At 42.9% G+C, this 21,964-nt stretch overlaps 1 protein-coding gene across 3 annotated transcripts in view; it reads left to right on the top strand.

The window, feature by feature from the left end:
- Window positions 1–3,783: 3,783 nt before the first annotated feature.
- The window catches only part of RYK (receptor-like tyrosine kinase), a 62,805-nt gene continuing 44,624 nt past the window's right edge, over window positions 3,784–21,964 (top strand). For all 3 annotated transcript variants that reach the window (XM_008057406.1, XM_021712000.1, XM_021712001.1), the window contains exons 1-4: window positions 3,784–3,902; window positions 16,058–16,157; window positions 17,804–17,938; window positions 20,099–20,152. In XM_008057406.1, coding sequence (XP_008055597.1) covers window positions 16,100–16,157; window positions 17,804–17,938; window positions 20,099–20,152 — 247 coding nt within the window. In that variant the 5' untranslated portion in view covers window positions 3,784–3,902; window positions 16,058–16,099. The remainder of the gene's footprint in view (window positions 3,903–16,057; window positions 16,158–17,803; window positions 17,939–20,098; window positions 20,153–21,964) is intronic.

Here is a 21,964-nt window from a genome sequence, read left to right as displayed (position 1 = left end):
TTTTTTTTTTCCCTTTGAGTCAGTCTCACTCTGTGGCCCAGGCTGGAGTGCAGTCTCACCCTCATGGCCACCCCAGCATCAACTTGGTGGGCTCCAGCCATCTTTCCGCTTCAACCTTCCAAGTAGCCAGAACTACAAGTGTGTGCTACCACGCCTGGCTAATTTTTTATTTACTGTAGAGATGAGGTCTCGCCGGATTGCCCGGTTTGGTCTCGAACCCACAGGTTCAGGCAATTCACTCACCTCTGCCTCCCAAAGTGCTGGGATTACAACAGGCTGAGCCACCGAGCCCTGCCGCAGCTAATTTTTAAACATTGACCTTGTATTCTGAGTCCTTGCCAAATTCACTAATTGGTTTTAGTAGTATTTTAATAGATTTCATAGTATTTTCCACATAAACAATATGTCAACCTTGATAATGACAGTTTTGCTTCATCTTTATGTTTTTTGTGTCTTAACAGTGGCTAAGACCTCTTTACAAGGGTGAAAGGAAGTAGTGGTAGTGGACATCTTTACCTTGTTTCTGATCTTAGGAATAAGGATTTAATAATTCACTATTGAATATGATGTTAGCTGGTTTTTGTAAACACTCTTTACCAGACTGAGAAAGTTTCTGTCTATTCCTAGCTTGCTGATTTTTTTATCATTTTATATTTTTTTCATTAATAGTTTTGAATTTTATCAAATACATTTTCTGTATCTTTTTAGGTGAACTGGGTTTTTGTCTTTTATTTTGTAATATGGTGAGTTATATTGATTTTCAGATGGTTAACCTTGATCATGATGTGTTATATACTTGGTCATGATGTGTTATCCTTTTATATATTGATATATTCAATTTGCTAATGTTTTATGGAGAATGTTTGTCTCTGTGTTCACGAGGGACGTTGGTCTATAATTTTCTTCTCTCAGAATGTTTTAGTTAGGTTTTTGCATCATTATGATGCTGGTCTCATCAGATGAATTAGGATTTTTGAGTTGGAGTCTCACTCTGTCACCCAGACTGGAGTGCAGTGGCCGCTCCCGGCCACTGCAGCCTCGACTTGCAGGGCTCCGTCGATCCTTCCGCCTCAGCCTTCCAAGTAGCTGGAACTACAGGCGCGCGCTACCACGCCCGGCTAGTTTTTGATTTATAGAGATGAGGTCTCACCAAGTTGCCCAGGCGGGTCTCGAACCCGTGGGCTCAGGCAATTCACTTACCTCAGCCTCCCAAAGCATGGGATTACAGGCTAAGCCACCGAGCCTAGCGAGTTTTTTTTTTTTTTTTAAAGAAAAGTTTATTTAAAAGTAAATAGAGAAACAGAAGGGAGAGAGAAAATTCACCTCCCCAGGGTAGGGGCGGGGACCAAAACCAGGAAGCATGGTGACAGCCATGGCTCAAAGAGCACATTGGCCACACCAGAGTCTAGCCAGGCAGTGGCCTGTCTTGAGTTTTAGGTTTGCCTCATGTCCATACTGTCTAATCTACATTAGGGTTTTCTTCGCCCGGTGCGTGTGTGTGTGTGTGTGTGTGTGTGTGTGTATATATATATATATTTTTTTTTTTTCTTTTTAGTTGGAATCTCACTCTGTCGCCCAGACTGGAGTGCAGTGACCGCTCCCGGTCACCACAGCCTCGACCTGCTGGGCTCTGGCGATCCTTCCGCCTCAGCCTTCCGAGTAGCTGGAACTACAGGCGCATGCTACCACGCCTGGCTAGTTTTTGATTTATTGTAGAGATGAGGTCTCGCCAAGTTGCCCAGGCGGGTCTCGAACCCGCGGGCTCAGGCAATCCACTCACCTCTGCCTCCCAAAGGCACGGGATTACAGTCTGAGCCACCGAACCCGGCATATATTTTTAAGTCAGCATCATCTATCTACTAGAATAAGATTAAGGCTTTTTTTTTTTTTTTTTGAGTTGGAGTCTCACTCTGTCACCCAGACTGGAGTGCAGTGGCCGCTCCCGGCCACCGCAGCCTCGATCTGCTGGGCTCCGGCGATCCTTCGCTTCAGGCTTCCAAGTAGCCGGAATTACAGGCATGTGCTACCACGCCCGGCTGATTTTTTGATTTATTGTAGAGATGAAGTCTCACTGCCCAGGCGGGTCTCGAACTCGCGGGCTCAGGCAATCCACTCACCTCAGCCTCCCAAAGGCGCGGGATTACAGGTTGAGCCACCGAGCCCGGCGGCTCTTTAAAAAATAAACACATTTTAATTATTTTAATTATTTACAGTTTCTTCTTGACCCCCTTTCTCCAACACTGCCATTCCCGCGCCCCCCAGATGTTTATTGGCACTTCCTGTCCTGCCAGCAGGGCGAGCCTTTGCAGAAGCCTCTCATTTTCCTTCCTAGCACTTGGTACTCTCTCCAGGATGAGTAAAGCAATACTGCACAGCCAGTGCATCAGCTTTCCCTTGAATAAACCTCAAACCTTATTTCTGAATGAATGATTATATTAGATCCAGTTCAGAAATGAGAGAACTAATTTAATAGGCGACATGCCTGTACCAGAGTTGTTTCTGTAGCGTGCTTAGAAGTTATGAGGTTCCCATCTTGACCTCTGAACATACCATGAGGCTTCAGACCCGCAGCACAGCCCCAGTAAGTGTGAAGTTTACATTTCACCTGGTTTCCTTGGCACCTTTCCCCCTCCAGCTTGTGGAATATATATGCTAGGGACACCTGGGCAGAACTTATATAACAGTAAATGAATTCAAGAGAAAGTTCTTCCCTCCTGCGTTTATTCTTTCAGTTCTTTTGGATTATCATGGAGAAAGCCTCTGTGATTTTTTTTTTTCCCCCTCTCTCAAACATTGACTAATACCCCACTCCTTCCTTTTTGTAAACAATGAGCTGGACTCCAGCTCACTGCTTTCTTGGTAGGCACTAGTATTTAGCTAGAATTTAATACTATTGTTTTGTTTTTTGGTTACTTTGTATTTTTTCCCAATAACTATTGACTTTACACTCAAGGTAGTAATCAAATTTTGCCTTTAAAATTTTTGTTTTAAAAAAATTGAATTTTAAGGAAAAATCTAAGATACAGATAGGGTAAAAGAGTGTAACGGCATTGAAGAATGTGATAATGTATTGGTAGTTGTGTGTGTCCCCTGTTGGGAAGGTGATGTGGAAGATGTTTGGGAATTACTTCTCTAGCATCTCAGACTTTTCCATTTATTTCTGTTTTGTCTGCAGTACTAACTTGTTGTTCAAGAACTTACTGTGTCTGCCTTATGCAGAGTTGTGTCCTAAGGACATGATGAAAAAATGTGGTGTTCTTCACCTTGTAGTCTAGGTAGGGAAGGCGACATGTGCCTGTGAGACACCTGTCTTTGGACCATGGTAAACGCTGCCAGAGGAAGCAGAGGTCATCTCTGGTTGGAGGCTTATGTTTTAACCAAGGTGCCTTTCTCTCTTTTGCTTGAATCTCTCTTCCTAAATCCACATCAGTTTTTTTGGAAGAAGAAATGTTTCTTTGTAGGCAGTCCCTTAAGAAGCACTGTGTAGAAGAGTGTCACACTCACTGGCTCTCACTAGACAGTGGCTGCCAGAGTTCTGGTTCCAGCATACGTATTTTTAGCCAGTGATGCTTGTTTTGAATCCCAGTTTCTCCATCTTTGTTGGCGATGAGAATACCCAGTGTCCTTCCTGCTTCATAAGGCAGCACATGGGAGGGCCATTTGTGACGTACATTTGTACATCAATATTATCTTCATTCTGTTATTAGTATTTGGAATACCGAAAGGTATGATTTTGAGGGTGTTTAGGTGTTTAAATTATTTTTCCCTATTTTTTTCTAGGTCTTGATGCAGAACTTTATTATGTGAGAAACGACCTTATTAGTCACTACGCTCTATCCTTTAACCTGTTAGTACCCAGTGAGACAAATTTCCTGCACTTCACTTGGCATGCGAAGTCCAAGGTAAGAGAGTGGTTCACCACAGACGTCATGGGAGGATCCCCCAGGCCCCAGAGACAAGGGCTGTATTTGAGGAGTGAGCTGCCATCTGTACAAAAGGGTCAATGGGTGGTGTGCTATAATGTAATAGTACTGGACCTTTTCAGATTTATATTGTAAGTCCTTAGTCTGTTCCTCTGAAATGTCCCAAGTCCTTTAACATGAAGGTGCCCTTTGCTTAGGTGATTTGCATATGACAGAACACTTTCAGGCTTTTCAAATTGGGATCCAGCATGGAAAGTGGACGTTGACCCCGATAATAACCGAACTGTTATTATGGTAAAACTATTTGGGTAGGGGTGGGGGAGTTGGGGAGACAGGTCTTTTGGTGAAGCGGATATGATGCTCCCCTCTGTGGGGAGATGATGGAAGAAAGGTGCAGCGGACGTGGCCACCCATGTGTTCTGTGGTGAGGCTGCTTTTTAACTGTAAGGCGGTAAAACCCGAAGACTTACGGACCTCTTGCCCAGGTCACTTGTTGCTGAATTACTCACATTTCCTCTGACCAACTGGGTTCCTCGAGCATGATACTGAATGGGAGGCAGAGAGGATTCTTCCCCCCATGACCCTCTTCCCTCTGCCTCACCATACCCAACCGACTTTAGTTTCTCTTATCAGCTTCTGAATGGGATTTTATTTAGGAAATAAAAATAGTCTTGCCACTAGAAATAAAAATACCTATTGTAGAGGATTTTTTAAAAAAATGTTGTAAAGTGGTGTGTGTCCTAATATTTGCTGCAAGTTATTTAAATCTGACCACTTTAGTATAGATTTTTTTCCTTAGTTTTTTATACTTAGAAAACAGTGATGATTACTGGGAAAATCCAAGTATTGCAGAACTATTTTAAGAACTGTAAGACTTTGTAGTTCTACACCCAGATGGAATTGTTTATGGTTTAGTATAACTTCTTCAAGATTCCGTTTTTGTTCTTTTTAAGCAAAAAAGTTATTTTATGACATGTATGTTATACAGTACTTTCCCCCCTTAACGAATAGTAAATCTTGGCCTCTTTCTATTTCTCTTCTTCACTCTTTCTCTTTAATGGCTTTATAATATGATATTGTATGGATGTATGATGTATCGTTATTTGTTAAGGGCCTCAGTGATGGACACATGGTTGTTTTTTTTTTTGAGTTGGAGTCTCACTCGGTCGCCCAGACTGGAGTGCAGCCACAGCCTCGACCTGCTGGGCTCCGGAGTAGCCGGAATTACAGGCTTGCGCTGCCACGCCCGGCCGATGTTTTGATTTATTGTAGAGATGAGGTCTCGCCAAGTTGCCCAGGCGGGTCTCGAACCCCCAGGCTCAGGCCATCCACTCACCTCAGCCTCCCAAAGGCGCGGGATTACAGGCTGAGCCACCGAGCCTGGCGACACATGGTTTTTTAATAATATTTTACTCTTTCGAGCAGTGCTTCCCTTCACTGTCACACACAGTTTTTCTCACTTCGTTTTGCAGGCAAAATCCATGGTAAGGAACTGAAGATAATTGGTAGATGATCTTCTGTTGATGTACCTACCATTGCTATTGCTGTTTTTTTTTTTTATTGAGTTGGAGTCTTACTCTGTCACCCAGACTGGAGTGCAGTGGCCGCTCCCGGCCACCACAGCCTTGACCTACTGGACTCCGGTGATCCTTCCACCTCAACATTCCAAGTAGCCGGAACTATAGGCGCACGCTACCATGCCCGGCTAATTTTTGAATGTATTGTAGAGACAGGTCTCGCCAAATTGCCCAGGTGGGTCTCAAACCCGCAGTCTCAGGCAATCCACTTGCCTCGGCCTCCCAAAGAACTGGGATTACAGGCTGAGCCACCAAGCCCGGCCCATTGCTATTTCTTATACATTTTTTTCAGCCTTTGCTGCTGATGAATATAGAAACGAAAAGAAGTGTGTTCATATGTGTGTATGTATGCATGTGTATATGTAGGTATATGTGTGTATGTATATAAATGAATTAAGGCCGTCTTTGTCCAGACATTTTTGTGCACTCGTGGCATTATTTCTGGATAGCAAATTATCACTAAGAAGCAAAATGGCTGCGTCAAAGAATGTGCATGTTGAAAATTTTGATAGATATCGCCAAATTGTTTCTCCCTTCTCTCTCCTAAGATGGCACTGGTGAGTAAGGGTGCTTATTTTTTCTCTTCACTTCCTGACATTTTAATTATACTTGTTTGCTAGTCACATAAGTAAAAGTGATTATATACATACGTATATGTATATTATTGTTATATATACTCACACATACGTTACAGAACTATTGTACACACATGCATTAAAATGCTGCTGCAGAAATGCTGTGACTAAAGTCAAGTTAGCTTGGATCTTGGGTGCAGCCTGTGTGTCTTGCAGCCAGGAGTGTCTCCAACTGCCCAACATTGTTGCCTTGGGGTATCTAAATATGGAGAATGCTCTTTGGGGTGAAAACTGCAAGTACAGACGTCAAGAGAGATGTTCATAGACAATTAAGATAATTTAGTGAATGGTGACCTGGAGATGTGAAGTGCCAAAATAAGTGGCACATCATTCAGAAAAGGTTCACTTGAGACATTAAGCTGAGACAGTTTCAGTGAGTGGCACCAGCTCTTAAAGGAAACTGGGTTCACACATTTCTTAGTATTCTTACATAACATTGTGTGAACTGTTTTGGGCAACTTTTAATGTTAATAGAATTTCAGACATAAAAGTTATAAGAGTAATAACAAGACCTCTTGTGTGTCTTTTCCCCAGACTCACTGGTCATCACCGATTTGCTCCATTTTCTCCTTCCCTCCCTCCCTCTCTCCTCATCTCCTTCCCTCCCTCCCTCTCTCCTCATCTCCTTCTCTCTCTCCCTCTTTCCCTCTTGCTCATATGTCAGTGTGTATTTTCTAAGAACAAAGGCATTCTTTATACATCCAAAGTACAATGATCAAAATTAGGAAATTTAACAGTGTTATTATTATCTAAAGCATTTGCATTTCATCAGTTATCCCAATAATTTTGCCTTAGTTGATATCTCTTTAGTTTCCTATCAATCTGGAACAGTTCCACGACTTTTCTTTGTGTGGTTTTTTTTTATGGTGTTTTTTTTTTTTTTTTTTGAGTTGGAGTATCACTCTGTCGCACAGACTGGAGTGCAGTGCCCGCTCCGGCCACCGCAGCCTCGACCTGCTGGGCTCCGGCGATCCTTCCGCCTCAGCCTTCCGAGTAGCGGAATTACAGGCGCGCGCTACCACGCCCGGCTGATTTTTTGATTTATTGTAGAGATGAGGTCTCGCTGCCCAGGTGGGTCTCGAACCCGCGGGGTCAGGCAATCCTCTCACCTCAGCCTCCCAAAGGTACGGGATTACAGGCTGAGCCACTGAGCCTGGCGTTTTGGTTTTTTTTTTAAGTCAGAGTCTCACTCTGTCACCCAGGCTGGAGGCACGCTCCTGGCCACCGCAGCCTCGACCCGCTGGCCTTCAGCCATCCTTCCGCCTCAACCTTCCATGTAGCTGGAACTACAGGCTCGCGCTACCACACCCAGCTAGTTTTTTATTTATTGTAGAGATGAGGTCTCACCAAGTTACCTGGGCAGGTCTCGAACCCGCGGCCTCAGGCAGTTCACTCGCCTTGGCCTCACAAAGTTCTGGGATTACAGGCTGAGCCACCAAGCCCAGCTATTTTTTATGTTTTTGAGTCGGGGTCTTACTCTGTTGCTCAGGCTGGAGTGCAGTGGCATCATGGCCTTGACCTTTTGGGCTCAGGCCACCATTCCACCTCAGCCTTCTGAGTATATGGGACTTACGCCTGACTAAATTTTTGATCTTTTTGTAAAGACAAGGTCTTGTCATGTTGTCCAAATCGGTCTCAAACTCCTGGGCTCAAGCAATCCTCCTGCCTCAGCTTCCCAAAAGTTGCTGGGATTACAGGCATGAGCCATTGTGTCCAGCCAGTGTTTTTTTGACCTTAACATTTTTTAAACATTCGGACCAGTTATTTGTGGAATGCTCCTCAGTTTGAGTTGCCTGAGGTTTCTTCTGCTTCAACTCAGGGATGTCTCTTCGGCAGTCATACCACAGAAGTGCTATCCTTCATGATGATCCGTTTGTCCCGTTATTGGTGATGTTAACTGTGAACACTGTTTACCCGGTTTCTCCACTTTAAGATTTTTCCCCTTATGATTAATATGCAGTTTGTAGGGAGATAATTTGAAGTTATCCTTAAAAAGATCTCGTTCCTCCCTTTCAACTACTAGTTTTTGCATCTGTGTTTAGAACTAGGTTTCAATTTGCAGCCCTTGCTATGGAGGAGGACAGTGGGTTTCTTCTAACTGAAAGAGGTGAGACCTACACTGGATAGCCATTTGATATGGGTGTTATAGAAGGACTTTACACATTTGTGGAGTGGCTCTTCTGGAATTTTAAGTTTCCTTGCAAGTCTGAGATCTAAGTGTTTCTGTGAACATCTTTCAGGCAGAGAAGCTTATATTCACCAAAAATTGATAGTTAATTCTTTGCTCCTATTTCTACCTTTGATGCTGATGATTTGGTTTGGATTGTTTTTCCCTCCAAATCTCATGCCGAAATGTGATCTCCAGTGTTAGAGGTGGAGCCTAGTGGGAGGTGATTGGATCATGGGGGCGGATCTCTTGTGAATGGCTTAGTGTCATTCCCACTCTGATTGTTTAAAAGAACCTGGCACCACGTCTGCTCTGTTCTCCTCTCACTATGTGACACGACTGCTCCCTCTCTGTCTTCTGCCATGATTGTAAACTTACTGAGGACTTACCAGACGCCCAGCCGATGCCAGTGCTGTGCGAACCATGAGCCAGATAAACCTTTTTTAAAATTAATTACCCAGCCTAAGACCTTTCTATAAATTATAAAACAATGCAAAAACAAACTGATACCATATAAAACCAAATATTATGCATATTTTTAGATGGTGAAATATTTAGCAGTGAATTCTGTTTTGGATACTTGGAGCAGGATGTGAATATTCCTGGACATGTTAGGAAAAAGAATGCTGATATGTTATGAGAGTGTTGCCTGGGCAAGTGTGTGGATAGAGATTTGTGAATAAAAAGGCAATGTAGGAAGTGGCGGTTAGAATTGAACAGGATAAAGCCTTCTCATTCTCATTCCTTTAAGAAAGCAAAAATAGACGGGCTGTTTTTATTTGGAGTAAGTTTCAGGACTCGTTGGTGGCCGTGGATGCCTGAGTCTTAGGAGCCTGTGATGGAAGAACGTTGAAGTAGAAGAGAGTGGGTGGAATGGGGTTCAGATTGGTATGGTATACATTTGGGGGCAGGAGGAGCTCTGATTGTACTCCCATATTGTTCACATTGTCTTGTAGAGCATACCTTAAAAATTACTTCCTTGGCGGGTGTAAATATCACCAGTAGTGCAGTCTGGGCTGCTGTATGGCTGGTGTGATATTCTTGGTGAAGCAGAAGACTTGCTGGAAGCCATCAGCATTTAGAATGTGTCCAGGCTGTAAGCCTACAAGGGAGGCTAGTTTCCTTTTCCTTCACCTCCTAAGTCTAGTTGGTTCACTTCATAAGGACATCTTAAATCCATTTCCTGCCTCTCTTGGGACCCAGCGCCTCATCCTTCCTTTGGGCCTTCGTTGCTTCTTCCTAGATGCGAAAGTGGTCTTTTAACTGGTCTCATTGCCTTTGGACTGACCTCTTGTCACGTCCTCTGCAAAGCTACCCTAGAGGCTCTCTGTTGCTACCAGAATAAAGCGCTTGATATCTTAGGAGACCTTTGTGATCTGCCCTCTGCCTTTCTTTCTCTTGCTTTCCGTTCAGCCGTGTGGCACCACTTTTTTTTTTGGTCTTGCAGTTTCTCCATGCTCTGTGATCTGTCACATTGCTGTGTTTGTTCTGCTTCAGATGCCTTTCCCTGTTCTTTATCTGATTAGCTCCTGTTTTTCTCACAAAACTGACCCGGTGTCACCTCCCATCTAGCTGTGTCAGGTGCCGTTTTCTGTATTGCCCTTCTCCTCTCTTATAGCCCTAGTCATATTCTTGAGAGTATTATAATTGATCATTTTCTTTTCTGTCTCTCTCCTAGGTACTGAGCACCTCAAAAGGTGTTCCCTGTGCCTGGTATAGCACCTGGCACTGACTGCATAAGAGATGTACAGGTAGAAGCCACAAGGCACAGCTCAACAAATGGGAAACTTCTGAGCAGTTAGTGCTTTTCAGAGTTAGAGTGTGCTGCTTTAGGAGTGGTGACTTTCCTGTTTCTGGACTGAAAGCACAGGTTGAGTACACTGGACAGTAGTTTTACACTTGGAATCTTGCAGATATTTTACTGCTTATAGAGTAAAATTAGTTAAGTCTGGCAAAATAAGTGGAATTTAAAATTGACTATAAAGCTAAACTAATTTCACAAGTTTAACTGTAACAGGTATAAACATTTAGAGCAAAGTAACCATCTTATATCTTAATACGTTTTATAGCCCCCCCAAAAAAAACTAGGAAAAAGTATGTGTGAATCTAGTTTCGGTCTTTGGTCACCATTGCAGTTCCTAATTCTAGTTTTAGGCCATAATCTCTGGTGAGTTAGCACCAGTTGATTATTAAAGTTTATGTATTTTAAGAATTAATCTTATCAGTAGATACTTTATGCACATGGTACAAATTCAAAAGGCACAAAGGGCGTAGAGTGAAGAATAGTTCCCCTGCACCTTCTATTACCATCCCTGAGCAATCCCTTCCCTGAGTCACCACTGCGATCTGACTCTTGTCTTTCCTTCTAGAGACAGTTTGTGCATAGGTGATTGTGTATGTGTGTGTATACACATAGATGTATATTTTAACCACCTGCAGACTGCATACTTTTCTGCAGTTTGCAGAGCACTGGACAATGCGTCCTGGTCAAAGATCTTTGTCACTTCATAGAGATGTACTTTTTCCCCACTTCAGATAGCTGTATTATTACATGGTTGTACTTTGGTTATTGAGCACTTCCTGTGAGAGGAAACTAAAACCCAGATTTGGGTAGCGACTTGCTTAAGGGAGTAGTAGGGAAGAGGGAAGCGGGAGGCAGAGATGATCTGAAATGGGAAAGTCACACAGGAAGCCTGGGAGACACGGTGCCGGGATCTTCACCTGCTTATTTGGCTCTGTGATGAACTCGCAGAGGGAAGACCGTGGCTCTCAAGCTCTAAGACTTTGTTGGAAATTCTCAGTTCTTGCTCTTCAAGATTTTTCCAGAAGATGAAATATTTCTTCTAAAGATCTGCAGGTTCTCTGGAGTGTCGCTTCAACATTGTGGATATTTTAACCTTAGTTTTCACATGCCCCAGCTTCTGCTAATAGTGTTTTTCTCCAGCATTTGGCATGACTCTGTCTTTCCTTGCCAAGCAGATTGTGGCCTCCTCAGTGGCTTGGAGCTGTGTCTTGTTCTTAACATGCATGTCACACATGCCCTAGTGAGTGGTCAGGAAAGACTGTGGTGTTAATTGCATTCTGCCTTAGCCAGATGGGAGTAGAACTCTGGTATTGCTTCTCTTTCACAAGACCACACACTCAAAAAAAGCAGACTACTAGGAGGCTCTAACAGATACTTAGTCACTTCTCTATTCCAGTACATTCCCCAGCATCCAAGAAAAACAGCATGTTAACTGTGCCTGTTAAGTGTCAGTAGATATTTTAGATAACTGAAGGGGAAAAATACATCAAAACATAGCAGTATACTCCTTCCACCCGTCCTGTTCTCTGCTTTCAGGAATTCTTCATCATTGTCTCGGATGGTCTGCAGGGAACTTGTCCAGAGTTCTAGCAACAGCCCTTGGAGACCAGCCTGCAGTGTCCCCTGCAGAGTGAGGTTTCTATGAGAAGGACATTACTTCTGGTAATTTCAGAAAAATTAAAAGGCTGTTTGACTGTAGACAAGTGTCTTCAATTCACATCTGTACCGTCTGTGTTCCAGAAGGAAATGGCTTCACTCATCAGCTGCCTTTTTGCAATTGCCATTTGTTTCCAAGTAAGGGAAGATTAGCAAAAATGTTTATTTTTTAGCTTATTCAAATATTTATATTTTCTCTAGTTTTTTTTTCTGAAGTGTTTTGGCTCATTCTTTTTTCAGATAAACAACTGCTGTTCAAATTTTTTTGTTTCAGTAAATTATAAATTTAGCTTTTGAACGGATTTGTTTCTTTAATGGTTGGCTAATAAGACTCCTTTTAGATTGATTCATGCCAAAATAGAGGAAGCTGGACTCCAGTCGCTCACAGTTTCTTCTCTGATCCCAGAAATTGTGATTTTAAAATTTATCTTCTGAAGACTGCGCATGCCTCTCCTTTTTTGACTGTGTCTAAGAAGGAGAGCCAGCAAAGGGCAGGCTTCCCAGCTTTCATACTTGATATTCCTCCAAACTGCTGACCATGGCCTAAGGGGTTGCCTTCTCAAGTTTTTTCCTCAACCCTGGTTACTTCTCCTGTGCCCTCCCTAGCCAGCTCCACTCACAAGGTCACCTTCCTCCCTCCTCCCCTCCTCTTCCTCCTGGCACACTGAGATGCCTGGTGCCAGTCTTGTCTCCACCCTCATCGCTGCACTCAGGACCTTGGACCCCTTTGCTGGACTCTGCTTGCTTAGGGGTTCGGGTCCCTGGTTAGCCGTTTCTCTGCTTGCCATAGCTGAGACTAGCATAAAGGAGACAGAACTAGTTTGGGGAAACAGAAATTCATCTTTGAATCTGTTAGGTTTGAGGACTGCAGGATTATGAGGTGGATGTGTCTTGGGGGTAATCCAACATGCAGGAGAGTGAAATTAGATGAGAGCAAGAGAGGTAAACTGGTGATTACGAGATCCCATCCGTGGAGAAATGAGCCCGACTCTAGTGAACTGGGAGAGAGGATTTATCGTTGGAGAGAAGAATGGACCTCTCCCTGGGACTGGAGTGCAAAGGATGACGTGCTAGCATCCTCTGGGGCTGAAAAAAAGGTAAAGAGGAGGTTCCTTTGTACTGGCCAGAGGGGACAAGAACACTGGGAGTGAGGAAGCAGGAGGGCAGCAGGTGGAGAAGCCATGTGGGCCTGTGAGGCTGGAGTGAGAATCGTAGACAGAAGGGGTCAGTGGGGAGGGGATGGCTGAGCAGAATGCAGGGCCTTCCCGGAGGCCAGGCATCCTCGCATCAGGGCGCCTCCTGTTAGGGAAGCGGTTAGGGAGGCGACTTCCTCAATACGGCCGAGCAGCAGGAGAGCAGGGGCGGTCAGGATGCTAGGGGCTACCCTCTAGAGGTGTGGCGTCAGGGGGCCAGCTGAAGGGGCCAGGATGATTATGTCAGACTGCAGGGAACATGAAACCAGGTGGCCATGACCGGACTGGAGGAACCGGAAGTGGCTTAGTGACTGCCGCATCCCCGCTGTGAACCCAGCCCTGGCTCATACATGTGCCTCCGAAATGTTGGCTGGCTGGCATTAGTGAAGGCAGAGAACGGGTTTTGCAGGCACCAGTGGCGTGATCAGAGACAGCGATGGGGTCTTTGACAGAATGGCCATTTTGCGTTTGCTTCGGTTAGGGAGCAGTTCTCTAGAATGTAGGAATATTGAATACTTGATATTGAAGGCAGCAGGAGGGTGGCAGGAGACAGAGTGAGCCACGGACTGAAGCCTCTGTGAAGTCCTGTATGTCATTGGTGTTGGAGGCATGAGAAGTAGCCGTATGAGTAGAAGCTGTGAGCTTCAGAGTCGAGGGGTTTTGCGGGATGTCTGGAAAGGACCCCGTGATCCTAAAGAATGCTGAGCCGCGCCATCAGGCCCCGGGGGCCTGGTGTTGTAGGAACTGAAGGGGAAGTAGGCAGGGGGAGGGATGACTTCTGAGGAAAGCCAGGCTGGGGGAGAGGGTGGGGAGACACTTGTGAAGAGGCTGGGAGTGTGAGAGGCTGTTCTGTTCAGAGGGGTGAGATTTCCAAAATGAGGGGCCAGACAGAAGGGCTGTCGTAGTGTTCTTGACCGCCCAGAAGGGTTTGTGTGAGAATCTCGGTGCCTGCAACAGCTTGGCCATAAGGTGGCTGCTCTGGAATGATGCCGATGCCGTGGCTGTCTGCCTTGGTCAGAAGAGACCTGGGTCTGGCTAATAGGTGTATTGCATCAGTTGTCCTTTGTTCCTCATAACATGTATTATCCTAATTTCGGAAAAACTGAAACTTGGAACATTTACTAATTTACCAAGGGTCACATGCCTTATGATTTCAAATCCAGTTTTTGCTGACTGTGCTTGTTTCTCGTGTGCGCCTGCCCTTCGTGTGTTCTTGTTGAAGAGAGTGTGGGGTAGGGCTATGGGCCTGCATTCTCAAATGTTACATTGCCACTTGTTAAGTGTTCTGTTGCCTGCTTATTCCCAGCCCAGATTTGTGTGGCTGTGGTTCTCTAGCACCTCCTGGTGGCAGTAGTGGTTTTGTGACACGCTAAGGTGAGCATGAATACCTTCTAGCCAAGGCACCACTGTTACTGATGTGCTGCCCCAAGAACATGTCCTTTTTTGTGGACGTGGTATTCAGCAAATACGGCCTTTAGCAGTTGCTTATATGCCTATCCTAGCTGCAAAGGAAGAGTTTAATACGTGTGCATCCTTACATTGTTTAGCCCAGCCGCTTTTAAACAGGTGTGAAAGGAGAAACTCAAAGGGGACTCAGACCCTGGGTTGAGCCCTCCTTCCTATCCATGGATAACAGCACCTTCTGCCTTAGCCAGTGACCAGGGACCACTCCTTCCCCTATAGCCTGGGATGATACTCTTTCCCTTCATTATGTATCAGTTAAAAAGCTTTTTCATTAGCATATATACCCATATTTGAATATCTCATTAAAAGATGAGGCTAGAAAAGCTTTGGAACACCCCCCGTCTCCACCCCACTACCTGCCTCCCATTCTTCCTAGTTATGTTTTTTTGTTTTTGTTTTTGTTTTTGAGTTGAGTTGGAGTCTCATTCTGCTACCCAGGCTGGAATGCAGTAACACGCTCATGACCACCCCAGACTCAATGTGTGGGCTCAGGTGATCCTTCTGCTTCAGTCTTCCAAGTAACTGGAACTACAGGCACACGCCACCACACTCTGCTTATTTTTTTATTTATTGTAGAGACAAAGTCTCACCAAATTGCCCAGACTGGTCTTGAATCCCTGGACTCAGGCAATCATCTCGCCTTGGCCTCCCAAAGTGCTGGGATTACAAGCTTGAGCCACCGTGCCTGGTTTAAAGAATGGTTTCTTGAACATCTTTCTTCCCACTCTTGTTCCAACCTTCTGCCCCATGGTTCTGCCAATCCTAGCCCTCCATCATAGCCAACCTTGTGAACACTGAATGGGAGAGGGGTAACATACTTATCTAAACTCCATGGGTAGGACAGAGTAGTGTGAATTACAAGGCTTGATGGAAGATCTTGAAGGCGCTAGCCATTCTGAATTTCAGCTATTTACAGTTTGAGCCGCTTCCTCCATGAACTTTCTGTAGTAAAGGGCTATAATTATTTATTGATACTGATTGTTCTATTAAGCCACATTGGCCAGGCCAGGTACTGGTAGATAATGTGGTGTTCTAGGAACGTCTCGTTGGTCACCTGTCTTCCTTTCTGGATTCTGAATCATTTGAGAAATAGATCCAGGGTTCAATGAGGATCGACCATGAACTTTGTTACTGGTGAAAGCTGGACTGTAACTTTAATATTGATGAGAAACTCATGCCCTGGAATGTGCTTGTTGCATGAGTGGACCTGCAGAGCAGATCTTCCCCTACCAGCAGAGGAGGCCCTGTAAGCTTGGCTCTTCTCAACCAGCAGGCATTGGCAACTGTTCGTGGCTGTCTCAGCTCCTTGATTCTTCTCATCTGGCTCTCCAATGCTTCTCTGTTGATGGTTGCATAGTCTCCAGTAGGATTTCTGAGTTCCAGATAGCAGGTTTTAGGGGAGAGTGTTGGTACTGTTCTGGTCATAAAATAGAGGGTAACTTACAGGGTTGAATTTTTATTCAGTTGAAAATTCCTAGGACTGCGTCTGACAATTTGGATTTTTTAAATAGCTAGATTATTGTACATGCAAGAGACTCAGGGCTCATGATTAGTTAATGAGCTAGTCGGTGAAGCCAAACTGATGGTGTCCTTCTTGGTGTCACAGATCCAGTTTGTTTATTTCTCTCCATTTTACAGGTTGAATATAAACTGGGATTCCAAGTAGACAATTTTGTAGCCATGGACATGCCCCAGGTCAACATTTCTGTTCAGGGGGAGGTTCCACGCACTTTATCAGGTAAGTAAGAGTCTTGAAAGACTGTTAACACACTGTTTTTAACTGTGTCCCCTACATCCCAACCAGAACAGTTCCAACTTCTGATGCGTAACGTGTCTTACTTGATAGGCGTAAGAGGTATAAGTACTTCGAAAAGTAATCTTTGTAAATGTCGATTATTTGTACCATGGTCTTAAACCATTCTCTTTTCCATCCCCCCGGAACTGTCTGTGCTCAGCTCTTCCTCTTCTACATTGCTGGCAGTGGCCTCCACAGGCGTCTCTGTGCCTGTTCTTGTTCCTTTTCCATTAAGTTCCTCCCACTCTTTGGCCCAGATGATCCTTGCCCATGTGTATCTGACCACATGACATCAAGTCCACAGAGCCCCACTCCCACCAGCAGAATGTTCTGTCTCCCCAGCGTGTGCATCCTTCGCTGCCTGCCTGCCTGCCCGGCCTGCAGCTGTGCTTGCCTGGTGCTCCACAGTCCCTGCCGACATCCGTCTGCTAGCCGGGCCTTTGCATTCACTGCTCTCCTGTGTGGGCCTGCTTTTTCCCCTTTCCTGCTTGTGAGTTCTTTTCTGTTCATCCTTCTCGTTCTGCAAGACTCGTAATCGCCCTTTTCCTGCCTCCTCTTCTTCCTCCGGTTGTTGCCGCCTTTTGTTCTTCCTACCCCTTGAGCCTTGCGTCTAGCTGGTTTGGTACTGATGACATTCTCTCACAATTCCCTGAGTGTTTATCTTAGGAGCTGTCTGAGTAAATGAACTGAGTGTCTTACATCAGTTTAACTGCTTTTGAGCTAACTTTTTCGAAAGACTCTTCAGGATGTGAGATTTTAAGAAAATGGAAATTTTAAAAAATTAAAAGTAAAAGCCACAGCAGTGGAACTTTTTCTGTCAGTTTTGTCACAGTCATTAGTGACATGCATTAATATAAGCTTTAAGAAAGCATAGGAAGGCTGGTTAATATTTATGGGTCAGTAAAGAAATTCAGGAATGCCCGTATCTTCTATGTACTCATGCAGACAGTAGAATGATATAGTCTAAATTTATAGAAAAAGAATCTTAAACTGAAAAGTTGAGTAAAAAATGATATGCAGAAAAGTCTGTTATCCCATTACTACAGTTAGGGATTACGTTTTATTTAGAAATGTCATTCATAATCAGCTTATGAGATTTGTTTACAGGTTTGTACTCACTCTTTTCATTAGGAGCAGTGCATAATTTGTATTTTGGTAGTGAGTTGTCTTTCCTTTTTAGCCTATAATTTCTGCTGTTACTATTGCTGATGTGTCTGATAATGTCAGCAGGGTTTGCTTTATGATCCTGTTGCTTTAATGTATTGGAAGAGCAGGACTTATGAGACCGAGTGTTAAAAATCATGAGCCAAAGTTGAGCTATAATTATTTCTTCATTTATGCCTTGGTCTGTTCCTTAATGTTAACTTTTGTATCCTTGATGAATGAAATGCTTAATGTCTGGAGCTGTGGCAGTCTGACGATAAGATTTCTAAAAGCTTTTGTTTAGTTAATTTACTTAAATGCATTATTTTTAGTTTTACTGCAGCAAAAATGAATCATATAGATAAAAAATGTTTAATACAATTCATATGTGGCTTTAATGTTGGTGTTCAGAAACTAAAATGTTTAAAAAACCTTTTGTTAAACAGTGTTTCGGGTCGAGCTTTCCTGTACTGGCAAAGTAGATTCTGAAGTTATGATACTAATGCAGCTCAACTTGACAGTAAATTCTTCCAAAAATTTTACAGTCTTAAATTTTAAACGAAGGAAAATGTGCTACAAAAGTAAGTAATTTGTTTACCAAAATGTGTTTTATGTAGATATGAGCAAGTCAAAAGTACATCTTGTCGTCTTTTCGCAACTTAATTGTGACCACGCTTTGACATGGTTGCAAACGGGAACGAACACGAACAGGCGAAATGTCACGGCCACCCCAGATAGTTGCAGCTCAGACTCTCGCTCAGACCTCACTCAGCCCTGCTTGATCAAACCCTTTCTTTCTGAATTGCTAGGGTATTTGCCATTAGGAGTGTGCAGTAGTATAAGGAGGTCAGTACATCCGACCAATCTGCTAAGGGTTCCTGAGTAACTAACTGGGTGTTGACTGTGGTCCCTTATAAAGTTATCTTTACGTAGAGGTGTTGCTCTGGGATCAGCTAGACCTGGGAGAGAGTGCTCTTTTCAAGGGTGTTAGGACAAGTTGCTTAACCTTTCTCTAAGGCTCAGTATTTTTCATCTGTAGAATGAGCATAATACCAGTTTCAGAGGGTTTTGTTGTTATTTTTTAAGATTAAATCCAGCCTGAAACTTAGAATATCGTATGTGGGTACTTAATAAATGTTAGTAGTTTTGGGGTTTGAATTAATATTATCTGTTGCTTATGAAATGACAGTGGATGTGAAATAGTTCAGTGCACTAGGTCATAGATCAAAGAATTTTGGAGTTCTTCATAAGTTATCTAGTCCAACCCACTTACTTTAAGTTTCACAGAGAAAAGGTGACCTGAATTTACAAAGTCATAGAGGTAGAAATGGTTAGTATCTACAGTGGGGGGTGGGAGGACGGGAATCCCTTAAAAAAGAAAAAACCTAAACTTACCGAGTTGTTTACAAGTGTTATAAGTGCTTTACATAGTTAAACCCATTTAATCCTTTCACCAACCCTAAACAGTAGGTTCTCTTTCAGAAGAGAAAGCTGAGCTTCAGCGACTCTAATTTGCTAGGGTCAGGCACCTACTGGTACACCTGGATGCAGGCCTGTGTTCTTTGTTAAACTGTCTCTTCATCCATTTCCTAATGAAAATTAGTACTGAGTGTTATGAAAACACCTGAGGCCAGCAAGTGAGTTACAATGGCTAATGTCCAGGTATACTGCATTAGAATAGACATTTTAAGAGTGAAAGGTTATCTTTTAGCTTTAGTATTTTGATACAATTTTCAGTTCTAGTATCCTCAGTTATGTACTTACTTTCATGTAATTTTAAAGACAAAGGAAACTTGAGAAACTGTAGTCCAGCCTAGTCATTGTATAATTGATACAAGGAGACTGACTCTAGAGAGGCCACCTAGGCTTGCATAGCCAGCCAGTGAGGAGGGTAGAACACCCAGTTCCTGATCCCCAGGCAGGCAGGGCAGTGACCGTACCATGGTGTTTCATCTGTTATTCTTAAAGATAGAATAGTGACCAAACATTGTGTGACCCGTGGCTCCCACCTGTGCATCCCAGTTGATGATCAACGGATACTCAAAATGATCCCATACCTTCTCTGATTTTTAAAATATGTATGTGAAAATTAACATTCAAGTTCTGTATTGGAGTAATTTTCTATCCTGTTTGAGACTTAATATAATACCACCCATATTTTTGGCTACCCTGGTCATTTCATGTTTATGACTCTTACTTTATTATGGGATCCCAGTGTCTTTATTTGTCTGGTTTTCCAGCCTATTACACTTAAAAAAACTGTCTGTAGCAGAAAACATATCTGTATTTATGAAATGTTAGTAGGCGTACTGGCAAGAAACATTTATGATAAGAGGGTGGGGATTATGGATTAGACACGTTTTGTTACCTAGAACTTCTTTAACTCTGCATTCTGCTCATGTGCACTGTGAACCTCCAAAGAGACAATGTAGTGTAAGGCTTTTCTCAGACTTTTGACCACAGGAGCCCCTTTTCAATGAGTGTCTGTCTATAGGTAGCACCCTTTGGCTAGCGATGGCAAATAATTGAGACTAATGATTGAGGATTGTAGTGACCGTGATCAGAATAGTAAAGCAGCTTTCATTATTTTGTGAGAGATTCCTGTTAATTAGTTCAGGTAGTGTTTTGATAGCACACAAAACTATGCTAGAGAAAATTCAGAAAATGTAATCGTAGTTTTTGAGGATTTTCATGGAAAAGAAAGAATTTCTGAAATATCTTTTGTCTCCTTCTTAATTCAGAACTTGAAGAAGTAAAAACTTCAGCCTTGGACAAAAACACGAGCAGAACTATTTGTAAGTGTCACTGTATTATTTTTCTCCATTATTAGAGATGAGAAATGGTTGTGCATATGGATGTGACTGCATGAAGCTTGTAGGCTTTGTGGCACCATGCTATTTATTTTGGTGGTGTTTGTAGATTGGTAGATAGGTCAAATGAATCTATTAGGATATTGAATATTTTGAGAACTAAAATTTATACATATTTTGTAACAAGTTAGCTAAAAAGCTTTCATAAGCAAGACATATTCTTTTGAGCAGTCATAATTAAGATATGCACATGAAATATATGTAAGCTATTTAACTACTAGTAGAAGGTTAAAAAATCTGACATGTGGACTGGACTTTAATCTAGCTAATTTCATCCAGGTGGAAGCTTAAAGATACGTTATTGAAGCCTACAGGGTAGATATGCAAAGGTTTTTATGTTTTGGCATTAGTGTGTTTAGATAATGTTACAGGGTTTTTTTTTTCCTTTTTTTTTTTGGTAGTGGCAAGGTCTCGCTGTGTTGCCCACACTGATCTCAAACTCCGAGGCTTAAGTTAGCTTTCTGCCTCAGCCTCCCAAAGGGCTGAAATTGCAAGTGTGAGCTTCTACGTTCAGTCCCCTCCCCCTTTTTTTCCTGACATGGATACATCCTTGAGTGGTGCTCTTCCTGAGATAGTGTAATAGTATCTCAAAAGGGTACTAGATGCTTTCATGGGACTATACCCGCCTGGGCAGCGGGACCTCATCTCTACAGTAAATCAAAAAATCAGCCGGGCATGGTAGCGCCTGCCTGTCTTCCGGCTACTCGGAAGGCGGAGGCGGAAGGATCGCCGGAGCCCAGCAGGTCGAGGCTGTGATGGCCGGGAGTGGCCACTGCACTCCAGTCTGGGCGACAGAGTGAGACTCCAACTCAAAAAAACAAACAAACAAAAAATTTAAGAAGAAAACTGTGAGTATACAAAAGTTTATAGTATGCTTTGATAAATCCCTGTGAGCCCACCACTCAACTTCAGTAATGATCAGCATCTAGCCAATGTTTTTCCATTGATCCTTTCTCCTTGAGCAGGTGGTGAGGGGTGCGGTAAGGTATTTTCAGGCACATCCCAGGCATTGTAGTCTTTTACCTGTAAATATTTCAGTGTGAACCTCTTTTAAGAGGGCCTTTAAAGAAATCACGCAATATTTACTGTGATTTATCATCTTTAACAAAATTAGCGGTAATCCTTAATATCTCTAATAACTAGTCAAGTTTACCTGATTGTCTCAAAAATGTATTTTTATGGTTTCTTTCCCTGGATCTGGATCCAGTAGCCTACACAACTATTTGTTTGATACATTTTGTATTAATCAGAAACCAACCCACACTTTTATTAATACTATTTATTTATTGAAGAAATTATATCATTTGTCCTATAGTATTTCCCACATTCTGCATTCTCCTGGTGTCATTGAACATGTTTTTTCTCTTTGAAGTAAATTGATAGTTAGATTTTGTACTTAATTAGATTCAGGATAAGCTATTTTGGCTAGAATAGTTCATAGGTGATACTGTGTGCTTCCTGTTTCACCTTTTTGTCACCTTGGGAGACACAGAGTATCTGGATGACCCAAAGTAGACCTTTTTCAAAGATAAAATGATCTGAGATATTGTCTACTTGCTAGAACATAGGTATTTATGTCAAAGAAGGAAGAAAAAATATTTTTGAAAATGTCACTGTCCCCAAAGTTTACTTTTAAAATTTTGGTGATTTTATCCTTTTTTTTATGCTAGCAAGATGTTATTTCTCAAAAGAACAGTATTGCATATTCTTTTCTTTTCTTTTTTTTTTTTTTTTTTG

Source organism: Carlito syrichta, unplaced genomic scaffold, assembly GCF_000164805.1.
Source record: "Carlito syrichta isolate Samal-C Ts95f unplaced genomic scaffold, Tarsius_syrichta-2.0.1 Scaffold303001, whole genome shotgun sequence".
Taxonomy (NCBI): domain Eukaryota; kingdom Metazoa; phylum Chordata; class Mammalia; order Primates; family Tarsiidae; genus Carlito; species Carlito syrichta.
The sequence above is the reverse complement of the archived record's forward strand: the minus strand, read 5'-3'. Positions and strand labels throughout refer to the sequence as shown.